General features: G+C 49.6%; 1 protein-coding gene across 6 annotated transcripts in view; it reads right to left on the bottom strand.

Annotated features, from left to right (window-relative positions):
- Positions 1-162: 162 nt before the first annotated feature.
- TDRD9 (tudor domain containing 9) overlaps positions 163-22,963 on the bottom strand; it is a 112,230-nt gene continuing 89,429 nt past the window's right edge. For all 6 annotated transcript variants that reach the window (XM_053889889.1, XM_053889890.1, XM_053889891.1 and 3 more), the window contains 6 exons: positions 21,548-21,657; positions 20,962-21,058; positions 14,249-14,387; positions 10,776-10,894; positions 2,251-2,323; positions 163-919 (listed from right to left, as the gene is read on the bottom strand). In XM_053889889.1, the coding sequence (XP_053745864.1) occupies positions 818-919; positions 2,251-2,323; positions 10,776-10,894; positions 14,249-14,387; positions 20,962-21,058; positions 21,548-21,657 (640 nt within the window). In that variant the 3' untranslated portion in view covers positions 163-817. The remainder of the gene's footprint in view (positions 920-2,250; positions 2,324-10,775; positions 10,895-14,248; positions 14,388-20,961; positions 21,059-21,547; positions 21,658-22,963) is intronic.

The following is a 22,963-nucleotide window of genomic DNA, read 5'->3' as shown; positions in this document are numbered from 1 at the left end:
ATCCTTCCTGCCGCCCTCGCGGACCCTCCTCCCATCAGCGCCTCTGACAACCGTGTGAGGCCGCCAGGGACCCCTCGCCGCCGTCTTCGCAGCGACTGCTCCTCTGATGCAACCCTGACCGACAGGAATCTCCTCTGACTAAAAACTGTCAGAAACAGAAACTTGGTCTCATGCTTTTTTATTCTTTAACACAGATAATACTGGTTGCCAGGTAATCTCTCTGATTTCCGAAATTTGGACTCCGAATTGTAACGTAAGTAAAAATCTAAAACATACAAAACTGAAGTTAGTTTTATCAAAATTAAATATTTTTCCTCATGGAAAAGAAAATTAGAAAATGCCACACAGTTGTAAGAAACACGCAGCTCCCTGCTGCGGGGTTTGCGGTTCGTGGTTCTGCCTGTACCCCAGGTTTAAATCACTGTAACAAGATAGAACATACTAGCACATTCTGGAACCTTACGTGTAAGATCATCTATTTCTGTTTACCTTAATAAATTTAAAACAAAATATAGTTCTTTTTCCAAATAAAGCTTTCTTTCAGAACGGTGTTATCCCAGAATCTTTAACACAGTGATTTTCTGTTTCTGGAAAAGACCAGACTTTCCAATCCTTCCCACCAGAACAGAAATACCACTCTCCAGCCACCACCCACAGAGAAGAGGAACCAGGATGGGGAAGACCTTTTGGATGCAGCGGGCAAAGACTGTAACGCTCAGATACAGAGAAGTCAGTCTACAGATGGAGCCTTTAATCCACTGCTCCGTGGCGGATCTGGTTCCTCTGGGAGGAACCGGGGCACCGCCCGCCGGCACGCCTAGGCACTGAGAACAATCAGTTTGTGAAGCTGGTAGAGAAAGGTGTTCTTCCCTCGGCCACTCTCCCGGTCAGCCTGCTCCATGACCAGCTTTGGATCCACCTGAAGGGACAGACAAAAGGACCAGTCAGACCTTTCTAGAAGACGGGCCTGCGAGACATCAAGTAAAGGAAGTAAAATGAATCATCAAAAGGACACACACACGTGCACAGACACGTAAGACAGCAGAAAGTAGTCTTCTGGTCTCCCGGCGTATTCCAGAACACCTCCCGTCTCTCACAGCGCTCAATGCCGCGCGTCTGACAAGCCACTTTCAGTAACCCGGTGACTTCACCCAAAGCTCCACACGCTCCTCCCCACGTACACACGAACTGCGGCTCCGCTATCGGCTTCTAAGTATGTACATTTTCTAAAGCACATCAACCTCAAAGTAAAATTCTGCCCTCAGATTAAGTCTCCCAACAGAGTCTGCAGGAGAGGTGGCCGGCGCACCTCCTGTCCCCTCCTGTCAGGGAGCTGGCTCCAGGCCCGGTCCTGAGGGCTCTGAAGAGGGACACCGGTCGGTGCCCAGGGGAGGAAGAAGGTCTCGTGCCGACTGAGGACGGGAAACACCACCTGCAGGGGCACCTCGTGGCTCACGCCGCAGCGGGTTCATTCACAAAGACGCCCTTGGCTCTAGAAGTCAAGCTGCAAACCCCTCCCTTAGTTCCTTCCCCTCAAGTCCAATTTTATTTTATTTCATAAACATTATACACGGTAAAAGTCAAGGTGCCCCGGATGGGCCCTGCCCTATTTCCCAACTGCTATGGACTGAACTGTGTGCCCCAAATCCCTAATGTTGAAGTTCAAATCCCCAGTGCGATGGTGTCTGGAGGTAGGGCTTTGGGGAAGTGAATGGGGTTCCATGAGGTCACAAGGGCGAGGCCCCCACGACGGGATCAGAGCCCTTCTCAGAAGAGACGTAAGGGCGACGCTCTCCACCACGTGAGGACACAGGATAGGGGCACGGGCCTGCAAGCGAGGAAAGGGGTTCTCACCAGAACCCGGCCGTGCTGGTGCCCTGACCTCTGACTTCCGGCCTCCGGGAACCATGAGACAATAAACGTCTGCTGTTCAAGCCACCCCGTGTGTGGCACGCTGTCAGCCCGAGCACACGGAGGCAACACCGATGCGCCCCGACAGCTGATCCAGATGTTCCTCCCGGCTTCATCCCAAGTTACAGGACAGTCGGCCTGGGCATCACAGAGGGCACGCCATCCAGAGACCGCCGGTCTGCTCTGTGACGCTACCCCATGACTCAACAGAACCGTCCACATCGCCTGTCCCTTTCTAGTCTCTCCGGACCCTCCACAGCCCCTGCCCTGGGCCCCTCACTCCCCCGAGCCCATCACTCCCGGGCAGGCGGCTCGCACGGCGCTCGATTTCTCACCCACCTGATTCCATTCGTACGGCTTTTCATGCCACGTAGGGACAATTCTCTGTCTTGGTTTCGACTGACAGAACAAACTACAAGTTAAAGAAGAAATACATCATCTTAATTATACTCAGTAACTGAAAACCAGAAAGTCAGTAACTAGGATTTAAAAAAAGATTGAAATCCAGAATTATAACTACAATAAGTTTTTTAAAGGTCAAGATTTACATACTTACAACCAGCAGACATTTAAATCTACCGTACGTTCAAAACCAGGCACGAAATGGAGCAAAGCAGGGGTTAAGACCAACCCTCGTTCTCCCCGTCCCTCACCCACGAGTGGAGGTGCCCCGTCACCACACATCACTGCGTCACGGGATGGAACAGGGTATTTTCTGCCCTCTACTCTAGACACCTGTGACAAGCTGGGAATGCCACCGGCTTAAAAAGGCAGAGAGCTAGAGACTTCTAGCAACGACAGAATAAAGAGGTCTGGAAATCTTCTTGCCACCTGAAACAACTATGAAATTTGACAAAATTGTCAAAAAAAACCCCACCCCAAACATTCAAAAGCTCTGGAAATTAACGAAAAGCAAACAAGCTGAGAAGCACTGATTCATGAGAAACTGCGGACTTCAGGTGAACTGTGGGGCCAGCTTCTCCCAGCCACCGCCCATAGCCCCCAGCAGCGCGGCCTAGGACCCAAGCGTTGCCAGGGACAGACTGGCCACGAAAACCAGCATCTCTGCTGCCAGACTGGGCTTCCCTGATTTGGTGCAGGGGGTGAAAGGCCCTCCTGTGTGGCAACACTGTCAGCATAAATTGTCCACCTGACAGGCAAGACGTAGAGAAAGCCCACAGATCCACTGGCCTTCGGTCACAGTCCTGCTGGGGGCCAGAGCAGAACAACAGACCACGTGGAAGCCCAAGAGGGAGAGCCTGGAGTGAGAGCACCAGAGGGCCAGACGCACACACACACCCGGGGGGCGGCGGGGAGGCTGCACACACGTGCAGACAAAGTCCATGGAGGCCCTGAGCCGGGCACGCGGCCCTGGGCCACTGGGAGGTGGCACACAGGAAGGCCCTGGGAAAACATAAAAACTGGGGAAGAGTTCAAAACCACCCGAACCTTGGATGCACCACCCAAACCACACATACGTCTACCGGCAAAGGGCAGGAGCTTAAAGGCTTAGGTAACTAAGCACAACTTCTGACCCCTCGCTGGCTCAGCACTAAGCAGTGCAGACACAAGGACAACTCCTAGTAAGCCAGGCTGAAAAATAAAAAAGACAACGAACACAAAAACAAAAAGAGAACCCAGGCATCAGTGGCCTGACAACACGGAGGGAAACGTATCCTGCAGAAGCCTGCAGGATCAATACCCTATCCTGTTACCCTGCACCGTCTAAAATGACCAATTCTCAGCCAAAAACTGAGACATTCTCCCAGAAACAGGAATGTGTGACCCATACTCAGGAAAAATGAGCAGCCAAAAGAAGGTGAGTGGGCCCAAACATGGGTTTAGCACACAGGACCTCAAAGCAGCCACGCTAAGTATGTACGAAGAATTAAAGCAAACCACGTTTTAACAAATACGTGGAAATATGATGACAATGACTCAAAGAGAATTGCAACAAAAATCAAAAACAGAAAAACCCAAAAAGAAATTCTAGAGCTCAAAAGTACAAGAACTAAAATGGAAGATCCCTTACAGCAGACCAGCACGTGCAGGTCTGAGACGTCAGGATAAAGAAGCAGGAAACTGAAGGACAAATCAATAGAAATTAACTACTCTGAAGAACAGAGAGAAAAAAGATTGAAAAACAAATGCCCAGAGACTCAGAGCACAGCAAGACAACACCAAGTGTACAGACACAGGTGTGACAGGAGCCCTAGGGAATGAGGGAAGGCATAGAAAAAAAAATATTTGAAGAAATTCCAAGATGCAAATAGATTATAAGTAAAAGGACAGAAAAGGATGTGCATGCAAACAGAAACCAGACTGGTAGGGTAGCTACATTAATATCTGACAGACTTTAAGACACAACTCTTGGGACACTTGAATGGCTCAGTCCAACTCTTGATTTCAGCTCAGGTCACAATCCCAGGGTCGTGGGATCAAGCCCACAACAGGCTCTGCCCTGGGCATGCAGCCTGCTTGAGAGTCCCTCCCCACCCTCCCACCACCCCTCTCCTACTCGCAGACAGGCACACATTCTCTCTCTCTTTAAAAGAAATTTTTTAAAAAAGAAGAAGACAACAACTCTTCCTAGAGAGAGAGATTTATTTCATAATGACAAAGGACTGGCACATTCTGAAAAGGCAACAATTACGAATGTATACATATCAAACAATATAGCCCCAAAAACATAAAAGCTGACAGACTTGAAAGAAGAAATAATTCAATAATTCTAGAAATGTCAATACCCCACTTTGAATATTCATAGAACTAGTGAGAAAATCAGCAAGGATAGACACTTGATGGCTGCCACAACTCACCAGCTTGATCTAACCAACATCAACCAAAGCTTCCACCCCACAAGAGCAGGTACACATTCAAATTTTCAAGTGATCACGGAACACTTCCCAGGAAAGACTATATCTATGCTAAGCCATAAAACAAGTCTCAATAAATTTTAAAATATGGAAATCATTCATGGGGCACCTGGGTGGCTCAGTCGGTTAAGTGTCTAACTTCAGCTTAGGTCATGATCTCACAGTTCATGAGTTCAAGCCCCACACTGGGCTCTGTGCTGACAGTTCAGAGCCTGGAGCCTGCTTCAGATTCTGTGTCTCCCTCTCTCTCTGACCCTCTCCCACTTACACTCTGTCTCTCTGAAAAATAAACATTAAAATAATTTTTTAAAATATGGAAATCATGGAAAGTATGTATACTGCCTACACAGAAATAAATTATATATCAACAATGTAAGGAAAGTTGGAAAATATCCCCAAATATCTGAAAATTAATATACTTATAAACAATTACCCATTTGGTCAAAGAATACATCACAAGGAAAACGAGAGCATATTTTGAAAAGAGTGAAGGGGCGCCTGGGTGGCTCTGTCGGTTAAGCGTCCGACTTCGGCTCAGGTCATGATCTCACGGTCCGTGGGTTCGAGCCCCGCGTCGGGCTCTGTGCTGACAGCTCAGAACCTGGAGCCTGTTTCAGATTCTGTGTCTCCCTCTCTCTGTGACCCTCCCCCGTTCATGCTCTGTCTCTCTCTGTCTCAAAAATAAATAAACGTTAAAAAAAAAAAAAATTAAAAAAAAAAAAGAGTGAAAATTAAAATAGATCAGAAAATATGGGATGCAGCTAAAACAGTGACAGAGGGGACATACAGCTTTAAATGCTTGTGACAGAAAAGAAAGGTCTCAAAACAATAATCAAAGGTGCTAGGTTGTACAACTAGAAAAAGAGCAAATTAAATCCAAAGTAATCAGAAGTAAAGGACTAATAATTTTAAGAGTGAACATCGACAAACAGGAAAAAACATTAACACTAGGAGGAAAAAAAAATCAGTGAAATTGAAAAGACTGACAAAATTGGTAAACTTTAGCTGAGTTAACCAAGAAAAAAAAAAAAAAAAAGGAGACACACATTATCAAAATCATAAACAAAAGAGGGAACACAACTATCAACTGTACAGAAAATAAAAGGATTATAAAAATATTCTGAACAATTTTATGCCAATAAATAAGTCAATTTAAATGAACAAATGCCATGAGAAGATATTTACAAATGACATATCACATAAAAAGTTAGTATCCAAAATCTGTAAAGAACTTATCAAACTCAACACCCAAAAAACAAATAATCCAGGGAAGAAAAGGGCAAAAGACATGAATATAGACACTTTTCCAAAGAAGACATTCAGATGGCCAAGAGACACATGACAAAACACTCAACATCACTCATCATCAGGGAAATACAAATCAAAACCACAATGAGATACCACCCCACACCAGTAAGGATGGCTAATATCAACAACTCAGGCAACAACAGATGTTGGGCAAAGATGCAGAGAAAGGGGAACCCTTTGGTACTGCTGGTGGGAATGCAGCTGGTGCAGCCCCTCTGGAAAACAGTATGGAGGTTCCTCAAAAAATTAAAAATAGTACTACCCTACAACCCAGCAATTGTGCTACTAGTTATTTACCCAAAGGATACAGGTGTGCTGTTTCAAAGGGGCACATGCACCCCCATGCTTATAGCAGCCCTATCGACAATAGGCAAAGTATGGAAAGAGCCAAAATGTCCATGAACAGATGAATGGATAAAGAAGATGTGGTATATACATACAATGGAGTATTACTCGGCAATCAAAAAGAATGAAATCTGGCCATTTGCAACTACGTGGATGGAACTGGAAGGTATTAAGCGAAGTGAAATTAGTCAGAGAAAGACACATATCATATGACTTCACTCATATGAGAACTTTAAGACACAGAACAGATGAACATAAGGGAAGGGAAGCAAAAATAATATAAAAACAGGGAGGGGAACAAAACAGAAGAGACTCTTAAATATAGAGAACTAAGGGTTGCTGGAGGGGAGGTAGGTGGGGGCATGGGCTAAATGGACAAGGGGCATTGAGGAGAACACTTGAGGGGTTGAGCACGGGGTGTTATATGTAGGGGATGACTCGCTGTATTCTACTCCTAAAATCATTATTGTACTGTATGCTAACTAACTTGGATATAAATTTTAAAAAATGAATAATAAATAAAAATAAAAATAAATGAACAAATTCCAGGGATGCCTGGGTGGCTCAGTCAGTTGAGCATCTGACTCTTGTTTCCAGCTCAGGTCATGACCTCATGGTTCATGAGATCAAGCCAAGCATCGGGCTCCGTGCTGAAGGTGCAGGGCCTGGGGTTCTCTCTCTTCCTCTCTCTGCCCTCCCCTGCTTGCCATGCTCTCTCTCTCTCTCTCTCAAAAATAAACATTTTTTTAAATGAACAAATTCCTAAAAGACACAAATTACCAAAACTGACTTAAAAAAAAATAGAAAAATCTGAATACACCTAAAATATAAGAAATTGAATTAGTAACTTAAAATTTCCCCACAAAGAAAAGTCCACGCTCAGATGGCCTCATTGGAAAATTCTGTCAAATATTTAAGGAAGAAATAATACCAATCTCACACAAACACTCACAGACAAGAGTAGCAGGGAACACTTCCCAACCCATTCTTAGAGTCCAGTTTTACCCTGATACCAAATCAGACAAAGATATCACAAGTAAACTACAAAGAAACAACCCTCACGAATACAGGTGAAAAAATCCTTAATAAAAACATGTTGCAACCAATCTACGAATCTATGAAAAGGATTATATACCAAGTGGAATGCAAAACAGAAATGCAAGGCTGGCTTTAACATCCAAAAACCAATTAATACAATATACCATGTAAACTGAATGAAAAGAAAAAAAAAAAAAAAGCCATGCTTACCTCATAGACAGAAAAAAAATACTTGGGAAAATGCACCTCCTTTCCTAATAACAGCCCTCAGCCCACGAGGAACAGAGAGGATCTTTTTCAACCTGATAAAAGAGCCTTTATGAAAACCCGACAGCTAACATCATACATTAACAGTGGATGACTAAATGCCTTCTCCCTAAAACTGGACGAAGAAGACAAAGCTGTTTGCCTTACCACTTCCATTCAGCATTGCAACGGCCAATATAATAAAACAAGAAAAAAAAATCGGAGCATAACAGGTCAGTAAGGAAGAAGAAAATCTGTCTTTGCTTGTAAATATAACCCTGTATGTGAGAGAGAAAACCTGAAGAATCTACAAAAACTACTATACTAATGGCTTTTACAGAGTCACAAGATAAAACCAATACGTAAAAATCAATTCTTCATTTTTAGCAAGGAACAGCCCAAAAACAAAAGTAAAAGAATTTCATTCACAATAGCAACCCAAACACTAAAACACTGGGGCGCCTGGGTGGCTCAGTCAGTGGAGCATCCAACTTCGGCTCAGGTCATGATCTCACAGTTTGTGGGTTCGAGCCCCACGTCGGGCACTGTGCTGACAGCTCAGAGCCTGGGGCCTGCTTCGGATTCTGTGTCTCCCTCTCTCTGCCTCTAACCCACTCACATTCTGTCTCTGTCTCTCTCAAAAATAAATAAAGCATTAAAAAAATTTTTTTAAACAAATGAATACAATATATATGGGAAAAAAACGATCTAGAATAGTTAAGCATAGGGGCACCTGAGTGGCTCAGTCGGCTGGGCAACCAACTTCACTCAGGTCAGGATCTCACAGATCGTGGGTTTGAGCCCCGCATCGGGCTCTGTGCTGACAGCTCAGAGCCTGGAGCCTGCTTCGGATTCTGTCTCCCTCTCTCTGCCCCTCCCCCACTCACGTTCTATCTTTCTCCTTCAAGAGTAAATAAACATTAAGAAAAAAATTTAGAATAGTAAACATAATTTTGAAAAAACAAGAACAAAATAGGAAGACTAACGTTACCCAATTTCAAGCTTTGGCAATCAAGACGATGCCATGTTGGCGTACGACAGACATAAGCAAAAAGAAACAGGAAGTCCGGGCACAAACCTTTACAACATTTGTGGCCAACTGATTTTTGACAGGTGCCAAGGCAATTCAGTAGGGAAAGTAGAGCTTTCCAGCCAATGTGGTTATAACAAACGGATGTTCAGCTATGACAAAATGAACTCAGACTCTTGCACCTCATACCATACTACACAAGTGTCATCTCAAAACAGACCAAAAACCTAAATACACCAAGTAAATGTAAGAGAGGAAAATAGAGAACAGAACTTCTATGACTTTGGGCTTAGCGAAGATTTTTCAGATATGACAACACCAAAAGCATAATCCATTTTTTAAAAAAAAAGATAAAGCAGAGGTCATCAGAACTAAGAACTTGTATTTTTCAGAAGATACCATTAAGAAAATGAAAAGACAAAATACCAGGAAAATATCTGCAAATTACATATCTGCGAAGAAACTTTCAGCTAAAATTTATAAAGAATTTCTAAAACTCACAAACAAGACAACTCGATTTAAAAACTGGGTAAAAGATTTGAACAGATATCTCACCAAAAAATATACACCTGGTTAGCGAGGATATGGACAAATGCTCTGTATCATTAGTCACTGAGGAGACACCAGTCGGAACCACAACGACTCCCACCATACCCCCACCGGACCGTCGACCATAAAGAAGTATCCGGACGGTGCCGAGCGCTGGCGAGGACGTGGAGAAACTGGAACATGCGCTGCTGGCGGGAACGTAACACAGCAGTCACCGTGGGAAACCATGTGGCCGGTCCTTAAAAGGCGAACACAGACTCACCACGCAGCGTACCGACGGCACTCCCAGACATCTACCCGAGAGCTGAAGATAAACGTTCACCTGAGACTTTACACGACCCTTCGCGGCCGCGCCGTTCAACAGAGCCCGACACCGGGAACGATCCACGCGCCTCACCCGCCGCGGAACAGAGTGTGGCGCAGACACAACGGAGCATCACCCGGCGACAGAAAAGAACAAACGTGTTATGACACGGATGAATCGCAAACCTGTTATGCTAAGTGAAGAAAGCCAGATTAAAAAGGAAAAAAAACCCGATTCCTCGTACATAAGGTTTTCAGAGACCGAGCGCAGATCAGTGGCGGCCAAGGGTGGGAACAGACGTGCTTTACAGATGAGCAAAAAACAACTTATGTTTTTTAAAACAGCTTTGTTGAGATATAATTTATTTACTACAGAATTCATCAATTTTAAGTCTGTAATTCCATAATTTTAGTAAATTTACAGAGCTGTGCGACAATCACCCTAATTCAGTTTAAAAGTTTTTTTAAAATATTTGTTTTTGAGAGCGCAAGCAGGGGAGGGGCAGAGAGACGGGGAGACACAGAATCCGAAGCAGGCTCCAGGCTCTGAGCCGTCAGCATAGAGCCCCACACAGGGCTCGAACCTGTGAACTATGAGACCATCACCTGAGCCGAGGTGGGACACTTAACCGACTGAGCCGCTCAGGCGCCCCCACCCCAATCCAGTTTTAAACCGTTTACGAGTGAACTTTCGGGGAGGACAGAAATGCTGTACCACTGAGCCGTGGGGAGGCTGGCACAACTGTACGAATGCACTACGATCACTGGACGGCTGGTCAGGACGAGGTCACCCTTGCCAACGGTGGCTGTGAGGTAACAGGGACACCGGGCACTGGCCCTTCCTTGCCCGAGGCAGTGTCCCGTGGAGGGCAAGCAGCATCTGGCATCGTGGTGATATTCCGCACCTTCCCGTGTACATTCTAGGGGGATTTCTTTTGGTTTCAGGAGCACTTTTCCTGTTTTCTAGCATCGTTTCTGATCTGGGCGTCGGTCCCCTGGGCAAATACCGAGACGCCCCGTGCACCTTATATATGTCCAACCTCAGCACGAAGTCCACAGAAAAATATGGTTACGTAAAAAAACGAAGAGTGTAAACTAAAGCTAGCCTTTCTCCCGACAGCTGGGACAGCTTTGCATATTTAACACCTTTTCTAAGGTGGACAACTTACCCTAGAAGTTTCTGACGAGCGCTGTCCTGTAACTGTGCGATTCTTTCTGGCCCAAGAAACTTCGACCCATTGGGTCCGTCGCACACTAGCTTGTTAACAGCAGCCCTGAGAATATTGATCTGTAAATAAATGGCAACACCAACATTCATGTGGTTCTGTAACTGAATTCCGTTCCACATTTAAATACTTCATTAGCGTTCAGAGTTCATACTCTTATGACTATCATCAATACGGTTTCTGGAACAAATTATTAAAACAACACAAATAACATCAATCACCACTACTGTAGTTTAAGGAACAGTAACAAAAGAAACCACTGAAAATCAGCAAGAAAGGTTCTGACGTTTCAGTCTAATCACACCTCTTCCACCCCTCCTCTTCTGCTTGGACGCACATAACCGAGTCCAGTCCACCCTCACAGTCAGGTCTGGGGGCAGATGACGCTCCACTTCCTGGAGGCAGGGATCCACAGACCCTGTTGGGAATCCTCCGGTATGAAGACCGGTCTCTTCTCCCTCATTTGTTTATTCCACCATTTCTTTATGACCTTACGGACACGCAAATAATCATCTTACCCTCCTGGGTTATAATCCAGTACTGCTTTGTTCATTTTGCCGCCCAAACCGCGGCAGCTTTGGCCAGTGGGGCTCTCTCGGTTGGCCCTGCGGCCCCTCGACGTGCCCTGTCCTCTAGCTCCGAGCACTTGTTTACTTCCTGGCGCTACAGGAAGCCCCACGCCTCACCCTCTGTTTTCCCTGCTCCAGCCCCAGGAGAGCCATTTCTCCAAGGAGCCCGCTTCCTTCTCCCGGAAAATCCTGTCAGAAACCAGAGTCTGGGCATCCGGTGTGCTGGTGGCTTTGGGGGTGTCACAGCCTCTAGGCCTTCACAGGGCAGGCGGTCGGTACACGCATGTGTACAGAGCCGTACGGACGCACGCGCACGCACTGGTGCATGGAGAGGTCACACGTGCTCATACTGATGAGCGTCCGGGTCATCCCGTATCCCAGGGTCCATTCCAGCCTTCCCTGCTCGTCTGGAACTCCTGTCCGGTGAGCAACCCAGCTCGCACATCCATGTACCGGCCGCTCAGCCTCAGTCCCGTGTAAACACCTCCAGAGTGAAGCGGCTGGACTGAGAGAGAGCAGTGTTTATGTGCTGCAGCCTGACTGTTTTCAGTCATAACACTGTCTTCCAAAGCTCCTTTTCTCCTCAACGCAATTACCCAAAATCCATGTGTGTGTGTGTGTGTGTGTGTGTGTATGTGTGTGTGTGTGTTTCAATCACACACCTTAGTTCCCCTCCGTGAGGGGCAGCCTGTGTGTGGGTTGACAAGCACATGGGGTCACGCATCCACCAGCTGAACATCCCAGAGAGCAGCCCTTCTGCTCTGGAGTGACCACCAATCCGCTCTGTCCTTTAGTTTAGCCTTCCCCAGAATGTCACGTGAATGGACTCTTAAAATAGTAGCCCGTGAGTCCTGGCTTCTCCTACTCGGAAACTCGCATTTAAGACTTATCCATGGGGTGCCTGGAGGGCTCATCATCTCACAGTTGGCGGGTTCAAGCCCCGCGTCGGGCTCTGTGCTGATAGTTCGGAGCATGGAGCCTGCTTCGGATTCTGTGTCTCCCTCTCTCTCTGCCCCCGCCCCCGCTCTCTCTCTCAAAAATAAACATTAAAAGAAGTTTTAAGAGAGACTTGTTTGTGTCGTTGCATGAATCAACCACTCATTCCTCTGAAGTGCTGAAGAGCATCCCATCCCACGGGTATCCTGCACTCCCCAGTTGAAGGACATCTTGGCTGCTTCCAACTTTCAGCAATTAAAAACGACGAGTGACGCAATCGACATTCCCAAATGGATTCTCTGTGGATGTGAGTCTTCAAATCTCTTAGAGAAACACTTTGAGGTGGGACTGTCGGGTCTCACGATGGATGTGTGCTCTGTCTTCTAAAGCTCTACCTCCTTTCTGCGTCCCCAGAGTCCCTGCTGCTTCACATCCTCGCCAGCACTGTTGTCAGTTTTTTGGATTTCAGCCATTCTAACAGGCACGTGGACGTACGTCACGGTCTTAACTCGCATTTCCTCGTGAATAGGACACTGCTGTCCATGTTTTCGCTTACTTACGTTTTTAATGACTGGCTTGCGTATTATGATAAAAGTCCTTTATCACGTACATGATCCGCAAGCATTTGCTCCTCGCGAACGGCCCATCTCTTCATCCTCTTAGCCGGGTCTCTGGCACAGCAGGTTTTAATTTTGACAAAGTTCAGCTTCTCCTTTCTTCTTTCACAGACTGTACTTTAGGTGTTGCATCCCGAAACTCCCTGCCAAATCCAAGGCCATCCAGATTTTCTCCTATATTTACTTCTTGAAGTTTTATATTTTACAATTAGGACGATTAAGGAGTATTTTTAAGCCCCCAAACACCTTAGAGTGAAAGTTAAGTCAATAAAATGAAAACACCGACAACTGTAACCACAGCAGCCTGGGGGATAAGGGCGGGCTCGGCGCAGCTCACCATAGCGCCTGCCTTCTTCCTCCACCCCCTTCTACGCAGTTACGCCGACCTCACCTAGTTCGTGCAACTTCTGAGAAGAAAAAGGGCCACGTACTTTACAGCGGCGCCGTTCAAACTACCTGTGGTGGAAGACCAGCTTTCTCACTTTCTAAATGTACCAAAACTGAATTACTAGAACAACGAACTATAAAAAACACAAGCATATAAAACATAAGCCCACGTTTTTCATTATCAGATTCAAAAGCCATAAAATTACTTTGTCAGCCTGCTCCCTAAGTTTCTAAGTGCTTAACCTTGCCCGCTACATTGATCGCGTCCCGGCCCCGCACAGACACACGCGGCCGCACCCCTACGCGCTCAGCAGGCCGTCCACCCTTGTCGAGAGGATGAAGCCGAGAGCAGGATTCCGCTTCCTCGCTTCCCGCCGCGGACCAGCAAGGATGTGCAGCTAGTCCGGACCTGGAGGGAGGCGTGGACAGAGATCCCCAGCAGTCCTACTGGCCTGGTGTTTACTCCCACTGCCCAGAAAAACCTCCTGTGCCCAGAGATCCCACAGGAGAAATTCAGAGAGCACCGTCTCTATTGGGAAGCTACTTCCTACAGAAAAGGGAAGTAAAATAGGCAGGTTAAGGGACAGCAAGCACCTCTGGGGCCAGAGACGTAGGTCTGTATTTAAAGGTCCGTTTAAAAAATAAATAAATAAATAAAAATTAAAAAAAAAATAAAATAAATAAAATAAAATAAAATAACTGATAATAAATAAATAAATAAATAAATAAATAAATAAATAAATAAGTAAGTAAGTAAAGGTCCGTGTCAGACACTGCGCGGTTAAATGGGTGTACAAACCAACCGAGAAGGGGGGGGGGGGGAGAGAGAGAGAGAGGGAGAGAGAGAGGGAGAGAGAGACAGACAGACAGACAGACAACTACTACAGTGCTGATGAGTCAGTCTTACCTCTATGATATCCTCCACGTTGAACTGAACATCAAATGCTAGCTCAATGTCATGCTCTGGCAGGATAGGGGCCCCCGTGGTTGGATTCCACCCCAAACCACAAAGGACTCCAGTATAGTTTTTTCCATCCCGATCAACCCTAAATGAAAAGTTTTGAGAAGAGTTAGTATTTTGAAATTGTTAACCCATTGTTTCAACGTTAAAGGAACTGGCCAATAAAATCATTGTTCTGCCAGACCTCGTACAGCAACTAATTTTGTTTATTTTTGCATTTTCTCTTCCGGTGTTTACATCAGAAACAACAGAGGCTATGTAGTTATAAGGACGGTAAACGTGTTTATCAGTCCGTTATTTAGGTTTCTATTTCTCACTGCAGCACAGAACATAGAGACTATTTTATCACATTCAGTCTTTTCCTTCCTTCGAGTTCTTCCCATGGGTTAAATTCTTATTAGCGAGGTTTCCACAGAATATTTATGGCTTGTGAAACAAGTCTAGCACTTAGAAGCTTACAAGATCTTATGTCCCACCTTCCTACCCTGAAACAGCTGTACACACGACACAGAGCGTTATATCCTCCTTTAACCAAAACCTGCCCCCTCCCTCCAGCACCACGCCCTGTCACTTCCATGTTCAACACATCCTTAAACCTGGTGACCCCTCCATCTCAGCTGCCATCAGCCTGGTCCAAGCCATCGCCACTCTGCACCTAGACTCATGCGATCCCTTTCTGACCCATCTTCCCCACACCTACTCCTGCTTCTTCCAGTCTGGCTCCCACGCAGCAGAGAGTGTTAGTTTTTCAAAACAGACCCAGGATTTTTTTTTTCTCTTCCCATCATCATAACAGAAACAAACCCAGTCTTAAGGGTGGTTTCCTGTGCCATTTTGAGAAAAACCAGAGCCTGCTGCGAGCCACGCAGCATCCAGTGCCCGCTTCGCTCCCCCAGGTCATCTCAAACCCACGTTCTCCCTCCACCCCTGCGCCAGGCTCCAGCTCCCCCGGCTTCCCTACAGGCCTCTCTGCCAGGCTCCTCCCGTGGAGACCCTTCCTCTGCCCGTGGGCTCCTTCTTTCACCCCAGATGTTAGATTAAATGACAGCACCACAGCCCAGAACAGGCTCGACAATATAAAATGAACAGATATTGGGGTGCCTGGGTGGCTCAGTCAGTTAAGCATTGGACTTCAGCTCAGGCCATGATCTCATGGTTTGTGAGTTCGAGCCTCACGTGGGGATCTGTGCTGACAGCTCCGAGCCTGGAGCCTGCTTCAGATTCTGTGTCTCCCTCTCTCTCTGCCCCTTCTTGGCTTGTGCTCTGTATGTGTCTCTCCCTCTCAAAAATAAATGAAAACATTTAAAAATAAAAAAATAAAATGAAATACCTTTTCCCATAATTTATATCAATAGTTTTGGTTTTTTTTAATATCAGGTTTTTTTTTTAATGTTTATTTATTTTTGAGACAGAGAGAGACAGAGCATGAACGGGGGAGGGACAGAGAGAGAGGGAGACACAGAATCGGAAGCAGGCTCCAGGCTCTGAGCCGTCAGCACAGAGCCCGACGCGGGGCTCGAACTCACAGACCGCGAGATCGTGACCTGAGCCAAAGTCGGACGCCTAACCGACTGAGCCACCCAGGCGCCCCAAGTTTTGTTTTTTTTAATCAACAACGTTTTGATGAAAATAATCTAGGCAAAAAAAGAGCTTTTTTCTTAGTCCTAAAGATATACATACACACACAACAGACCTTTTTCACTTCAATGAAAATGAAAGAGAATCCCACTTCAAGTGAAATCAAAGACCCAGAATTCAGACTGGTAAATATGGAGCTGAGCATTCGCTATACAAAATGATCGCTGAAGTGTTCCTTTATAAACACTATGCTCCCCACGTTTTTCATAGAATATCATTTACAATTATTTCAGTTTATACAAAACTTTTCCAGAACACAGATAACAGCCCGGGTCACCAACAGTACGACTAACGGCTGCTCATCGGTGGCCCTCACATGTGGCAACACATGCTCATCACCACGGACGGTCCCCAGATATTCAGCCTGGAACTGACCCACACCTGCTCATCTGCCCTACACCTGAAATCAATAAAGGTAATTAAAACACCAGCTTTCGTTCTTTTCTGAGGATCCGAAAAACTTACGGGACCCTAAGACACAGTAATTAGGACCACAGAAATATTTTTACTTCCTTTGTAACCACATTTAAACTCAGACCGACAACAGCAAAAGTCACGACAGGATCCAAGCAAGCGGGCTCGGTGCAGACACAGCAAGGACACGCCAGACGAGCAAACCGTTCGGAGACAGCTTACGTAAAGGAGCTCACGTTTATGGAAGCTGACAACTGCTATGCTTGTTAGAACCAACTTCTCCAGTCAATGACGTTTAAAGTAAATACAACAGAAGAGGAGCCTGTCCTGCAAGCTCGTACTTTACAGCTGTCTACACGAGCCAAAGAAGGAAACATAGTTCCTCTAGTCAGTCTGAAGCCTCCATATAAAAATGTTCCCTTAAATATTCTGCAACGTGCACCGTAGTAATCTGCAAAGTACTGTCCACCCTTAAACAACACAGGTTTGAACTGAGCAGCTCCAATTATATGTGGATTCTTTTCAATGAATACACTGGAAAATTTGGGGGGCATCTGTTGAAAAGAACATTTCTCGGGGCGCCCGGGTGGCTTGGTCGGTTAAGCGTCCGACTTCGGCTCAGGTCATGATCTCACGGTCCATGAGTTCGAGCCCATGTCGGGCTCTGTGGTGACTGCTCAGAGCCTGGAGCCTGTTTCGGATTCTGTGTCTCCCTCTCTCTCTGCCCCTCCCCTGTTCACGCTCTGTCTCTCTCTGTCTCAAAAATAAAATAAAAACGTTAAGAAAAAAAAATTAAAAAAAAAAAACAAAACATTTTTCTCTAGCTTCCCTGATTGTGCGAATGCAGTACGTAAACACATAGAACACACAAAGCGTGTGCACCTACCCCAGGTTATCAGTAAGGCTTCCGGTCAACAGTAGGCTGTGTTGTTTGAGGGACAACTGTGTGTGTTCAAAGTCTACTGAGATTTCCAAATCCTGCCAAGGCCACTCCCCGGGGAAGGACCTTCCGCCTCCTTCGGCTTCCCCGCGATGCTGCCAGGAGCGGCCAGGGCAGGACGGACATCCCTCACGGCAGCTACCGTCTCCGGGCACCGTGCTGCGCCCGCGAGCTCACCACTGCCCTTCTTTACAGGTGGGGACGCGTCAGAAGCTGGAGGGGCACCTGGCATGCCCCGGGGTGGGCAGCAGGGGGCATGCCAGCCAGGGAGCCCAGGTCTACCTGCCGCCACAGCCTTCCCACCAGACCCGACAGCACCCCCTCCCACTCTACATTCCCGTCACCTCACGCTTCCAATACTTAAAGACACCTTTGGGGCGCCTGGGTGGCTCAGTCGGTTAAGTGTCCGACTTCAGCTCAGATCATGATCTTATACTCGGTGAGTTCAAGCCCCGCGTCGGGCTCTGTGCTGACAGCTCGGAGCCTGGAGCCTGCTTCGGGTTCTGTGACTCCTTCTCTCTCTGCCCCTCTGCCTCTCACTCCGTCTCTCTTTCAAAAATAAATAAACATCAAAGAAAAATTAAAAAAAAAAAAGACACCTTTGCTGTATTCCCCAATTTTCTCCAGCTTTTTAAAAACAGAGGTAGATCAAGATGTTTTAAATTACAATCGCTTCTCGGCCTTTTGGCTAAGATCAAGTGAAGATGTTTTAAATTACAAAAACGGTCCACGACTACACTGAACAATTCAGACGACACGTCGGCGCACAGAAGGCGGCATGCCGTCCAGACAGGGAGGTCAGGAGCGCACATCTTACGTGCTGTTTTCATGGTGCAAAGCGGACGCTTTCCAGTGAGAAGTGGGGTCTTGGATGCCAGGCCTCGGGTCTGAGTGGGACAGTGGCCGGAGCAAATCTCACCGTGGAACGCTTCGGAGGTCGCTCATCAAAGGGGACACGGCTTCCACTCAGCTCTGTCAGGATGCTGGCCGTGGGCACCCAACCACCAGGCCGCAAGGAAGCCCCGACGAGCCCTCGGAGACGCCACCCGCAGAGGCCCTGGCGAGCAGAAGCCGAGGCCCCGGGCCACCAGCCACGTGAGCAGGAGGGCGGAGGTAGGGTTTCCACGGGAGCCTTCGGGCCTCCTGCTGAAGACCCGCTCACCACGGGGCTGTCCCTGGCGGCCGCTGAATCCCTGCCACAGCAACCAGAGGGCTGATGGCTGATCTGTCACGCGGCCAGTCAGCGAAACAAACGGTGAGAGAGTGAAAGTTCCCTTTTAATCCACTGCCGTCATCCATTAACGGGTTTGCCTGGCGGGGCTTTTCTGTTGTTTTGGAAGAGTTCTCCTCCCCCGGCCTCCGCAGCACCCCTGCCCCATGGAGCCCTCCCCACCGCCCCCTGCCCAGCCGTGAGGACCCCCGGCGGGAGGTGAGGGCGGCCAGCAGAATGCGCTCCTGGAGACGCCGGGCTCGCCACCGGCGCAGAGGACAACGCTCCAGCAGGCTCTCGACGCGGAAGCACCCCGGGGCGGGGGGCGGCAGGAAAGGCGAAGCCCACCCGGGGGCAGGTGCGCCGAAGGGCGACCGGAGGCAGAGGCGACAGGGGAGCCAGCACCGCCAGGGCTCGGTCACCGGGCTCGTGAGCTGCAGCTGGTCAGCGGCCACCAGGCACGGGAGAGGGGACCGTGGCCCTCCCTTTTCTCCGCCCAGTGCGGGAATAAAGTCCCTCCTCATCCTCTCCGAAGGGACCTTTTTCTCCCTCGCCTCCCGCCACCACGGACGCCATGTTGGAGATGGCAGACCTTCCCCGTGGTCCCCGGGTGGCCTCCAGCGTCGATGGCGCGGACCCCGCACCGAGGGCCGCTGTTTTGGAAGAGTTCTCCTCCCCGGGTGGCCTCCAGGATGGCGCGGACCCCGCACCAGGGCCGCTGGGGCCGGGGCGCCCGGTGCGGGGGGAAGGCCGAGTGCGCCCATGTCAACCATCGCGTCCCCCGCAAGCTCCTCGGGCACAGCTGCTGCTGACTCCACAAGTTACAAAAGGCTCCCCCAGCTGACCAGAGGCAGCCTCCCGTGACGAGGCGCAGGCCACCGTCCCCTCTGGGCCCACCTGGCGGAGCCTCCGTGTTCGGACCGCCGGCGTTCCCCACGCGGCCACAGAAGGCGCCCCATTCTGGCTCCCTTAACCTAAACTCAACAAAACGAGCGTGAAGTATGGGCTACGTGCAAAGTACTACCTTCCCCCTCTGACGCTTGTTTTTGTTCTAGAAAGATGGTGATTTAAATACCATCGATTTCCACATTTCTTGAGTGTCTCTATAACGTAACCACTTGCGCTTTGAAGATTTGAAACTAATACCCGGAGTCACACAAACCCTCCAAGAGAGCCCATTTAGAGGGAAATCGAAGCAGGAGCTCGGTCTAGTAAGAGGCAAGGACAGTGCAGCGTCCGGGTGTTCCCGGAGCCGTGCCCCTGCTCCCACACGGTGGCGCCCTTCCCTGTTAGACAACGACACGTGTTGCAGTTTTTACAGGTCTGTCCGCCCCGCGGAGGACTCAGAAGACACCCCATTCATCAAGATATTTATCAGCTCGTTATGGCAAAATTAGAGAGAAGCCCAATTCCAACATTTAAAGGCGTATTAAATCCTTTGGGGACAAGAGTGGGTTGGGAACAAATACATATGTGACTAGAGTAGGGCAGTGTTTATAAAAGCCATTTTACGTCCACTCTGCAATTACTAAAACGGGTATTTACAAAGACGTCGTAATATGAAAATGCCTGTATCTGTGGAAAAGGACGCAGTACGACAAACACCTAAAAACAAAAAATATACTGAAAATAAATACGCTAAACGTTTAAAAATGATGACGCTACTTTTTTCCCATTCAGCTTTTTCCAGATTTTTCTAAGGAACGCACGCTTTCAGTGGGAAGCAAGACCCTACTCAGCTGTCGTCTACACTGCAACAAGCACCATCTGAGGCCACACCGGCAGACCGAGCAGGTGTATGGAGAGAGGGCCGAGCAAGCAGCAGGGTCGGGTGGTCCCGGGGGGGCGTGCGGCCTTCCCAGAGACCAGACCCCGTTTCTCCGCAGCCGCCGCCCTCTGCAGACGCCCACGAGTGCTTCCCCGGCAACACCCCAACTCTCAAGTGAAAAGCTCACGTGTCCCCACATAAGGGTGCCCCGAGTTTTCCCCCCAGCTCACCGCCCTCTCCGCTACAGCCTCCAGGAGAAATCACTGTTTGGTCGAGGCATCAAAAAGAGCTACACCAGTAGGACACAGCAGTGCACCTCCTCCCCCATGGTCACCAGCGCTGGGGGGGGGGGGGGGGGGGGGGGGGGAACCAGGCGTCTCACGGACAGCCAGCCGGGAGCCTGAGAGCAGAGTCACACCGCGGCCCCTCTCCAACAGGACGCCCGCCCCGAGCCCGCTCCCAGCTCCTCCTGTCCCTCCTCCAGCCCCTCTCTCACTCAAGCCCCGAGGGACGGGAGCTCTCTCCCAGCCCACTGCAGGCGTGTCCCCGCGGCAACCGCTCCCATCGCGCCCAGGCAGGCGCGGCCGGGGTTCTGGGTCTCCTCTCCAGGGGAGGGGGCACAGGGGTGCGCTCGCCCACCCGGGTCCTCGCTCCGCGAAGCCCGGACGAAAGGACGACGAGCCCCGCACCTCAGCTCCATGGCGGGTGCGAAGAGCACACTGAGGAGAGCCGGGAGGCCAGGGATGTGCGGCATCAGAGAGGTCTCTCTCAGCAGCATGGTGGACCCTGCGGGACGGGCAACAAAGGCAGCGTCAGGGGCGAGAGTCGCTCTGCAGGACCCCGCGCCCTCCTGGCACACCCCCCGTCCCGCGTCCCCCGCTCCGCGGAGTCCACCCCATGGATGCGCCCCACGGCACCCCACAGCGGACGCCATCAGACCTGCCGGGGACCTCTGTCTGCCTGCTCTCCTCTCCTCTCCCCCCCTTCCTTCTCACTGGGCCATCGGCTTTGTCCCAGGGCCAAGCCCTGTTCTACTCTGGGGACAAGCATGATGTACCAAACGACCGACCCGTCAAGAAACCGACACCCGCGCCCTCGGATAAAAGGAAAGGTGACGCTCTATCTCTTAGCCCCGCAGCGGCCGGCGCACTCAGAGAACGGCCTCCAACTGTGGCACAGATACACGCGTTCGCTGTAATCACGGGACAAACCACTCCTGGTAACAGAGCGGCGCAGGGAGAAGAGCACGCGGCAAGTGAACACAGCCCCACTCACCGGTGGCGTTGACTGACAGGGAAGCCGCAACCAGCATCCTCTGGTGGAGGTCCTCAGGGGCGTCGCTGATGATGACAGAGTTGATGCTTTCCTTCTCGATCCAAACACACCTGAAAGGGGCGTCGGCAGGAGACCGAGGCTGAGCCGCCCACGGGGCAGCGCGCTCCGTCCAACCCGCAGCTGGCACGACAGACACAGGCAAGCGCGCGAGCGCAACGCTCAACAGGTGAAAGCCTCTTAACGTCCCAGCGCTCCTTGGCGCCTCCTCTTCTCGCCCGGGACCGCCGGCTCCCACCCTCGTCTCTCGCAGGCCTCGGCCTCGAGCGACACCCGCGTGCCGACAAGGCCCAGATCGCCACCCTCCGTCCCAGGGGCCAGGTCCCGCGCTCCCAACCTGGAGGCCATCAGCTACGGCGCAGGCGGGCCCCCGGCCCCCCCTTCGCTTGCCAGCAGAGGCCCCGGGGCCACTCGGAAGGCCCTCCTCCGCTCTTCCCCTTCCAGTGTCACCGACTCTACTCTCACACCGGCCTGCCGACCCCACCCGGGAGCTCTCGTGAAGTTGTCTGTTTCCGCACCTCCTGCCGGGGACTCAGCGTGGCCCACGATGTCCCCACCCGGGATCCCAGCAGTGGGCAGCCTCAGAAGTACGCTCCTGCCTGACACCCTCCTCCTCCGAGATCCGGTGCGTTCTTCCTACCGTGCTCTGCACACCTTCAAGCGCCCACAGACCCCCTGCCAACCTTTCGGAACCGCAGGCTCCAGCAAAGGGCCGGTGGGCCCGAGCGCTGCACCCCTCACGGCTCCAAGAGGCGCCTGCTCTAGGCATCCAGCCGTCAGTTTACCTTGTAGCCAAGCGATTGTTTAAAGGGCACGGTAAGATTTTCCAACTGGCTTCAGATGTCGAGACCTCGCTTCTGGAGCTCGCCCTCACCACACAGCTCTGCGGCCCCTCCGTTTCCGCCCTCCCTCCAGCCTCACACACTTATTCAGAAGTGCAGGGTCACAGCGAGGCCAACGCCTTCAGCCAGCCTTCACCGCCCCTCACTGCTGCTCCTCAGCCTCCCCTGCATTCCTCCCGTCACAGGATCTCTGGAAACCTCTGTGGCCTTCCGGGTGTGGTCAGGAGCCCCTCCGAGATGCTTTCATGATGTTCAAGAGCCTCACCAACCCATCCCGGGAGGACCAGTTTTCCCTCACACACCACCCGCCCCGGACCCACAATTTTGGAATCACACCGAGTGCGTTTTGGTCACTATTGTTCCCCTCAAACCATAAACAGTTCCCAGAACACAGTGGCATTCACAGGGTCGCTGAATGAATAACAATACAGAAAAAATGAAGTCTTGGTTGGAAGATTCTCAAAAAGGTCTTACACAGAACAGCTTTCATGTAAGAGACAAAGAGTACCTCAGATCT

Source organism: Panthera pardus, unplaced genomic scaffold, assembly GCF_024362965.1.
Source record: "Panthera pardus isolate Hobbes unplaced genomic scaffold, ASM2436296v1 HiC_scaffold_24, whole genome shotgun sequence".
Lineage (NCBI taxonomy): Eukaryota > Metazoa > Chordata > Mammalia > Carnivora > Felidae > Panthera > Panthera pardus.
Note: the sequence above shows the minus strand (reverse complement) of the source record. Positions and strands in the feature narration are given on the sequence as shown.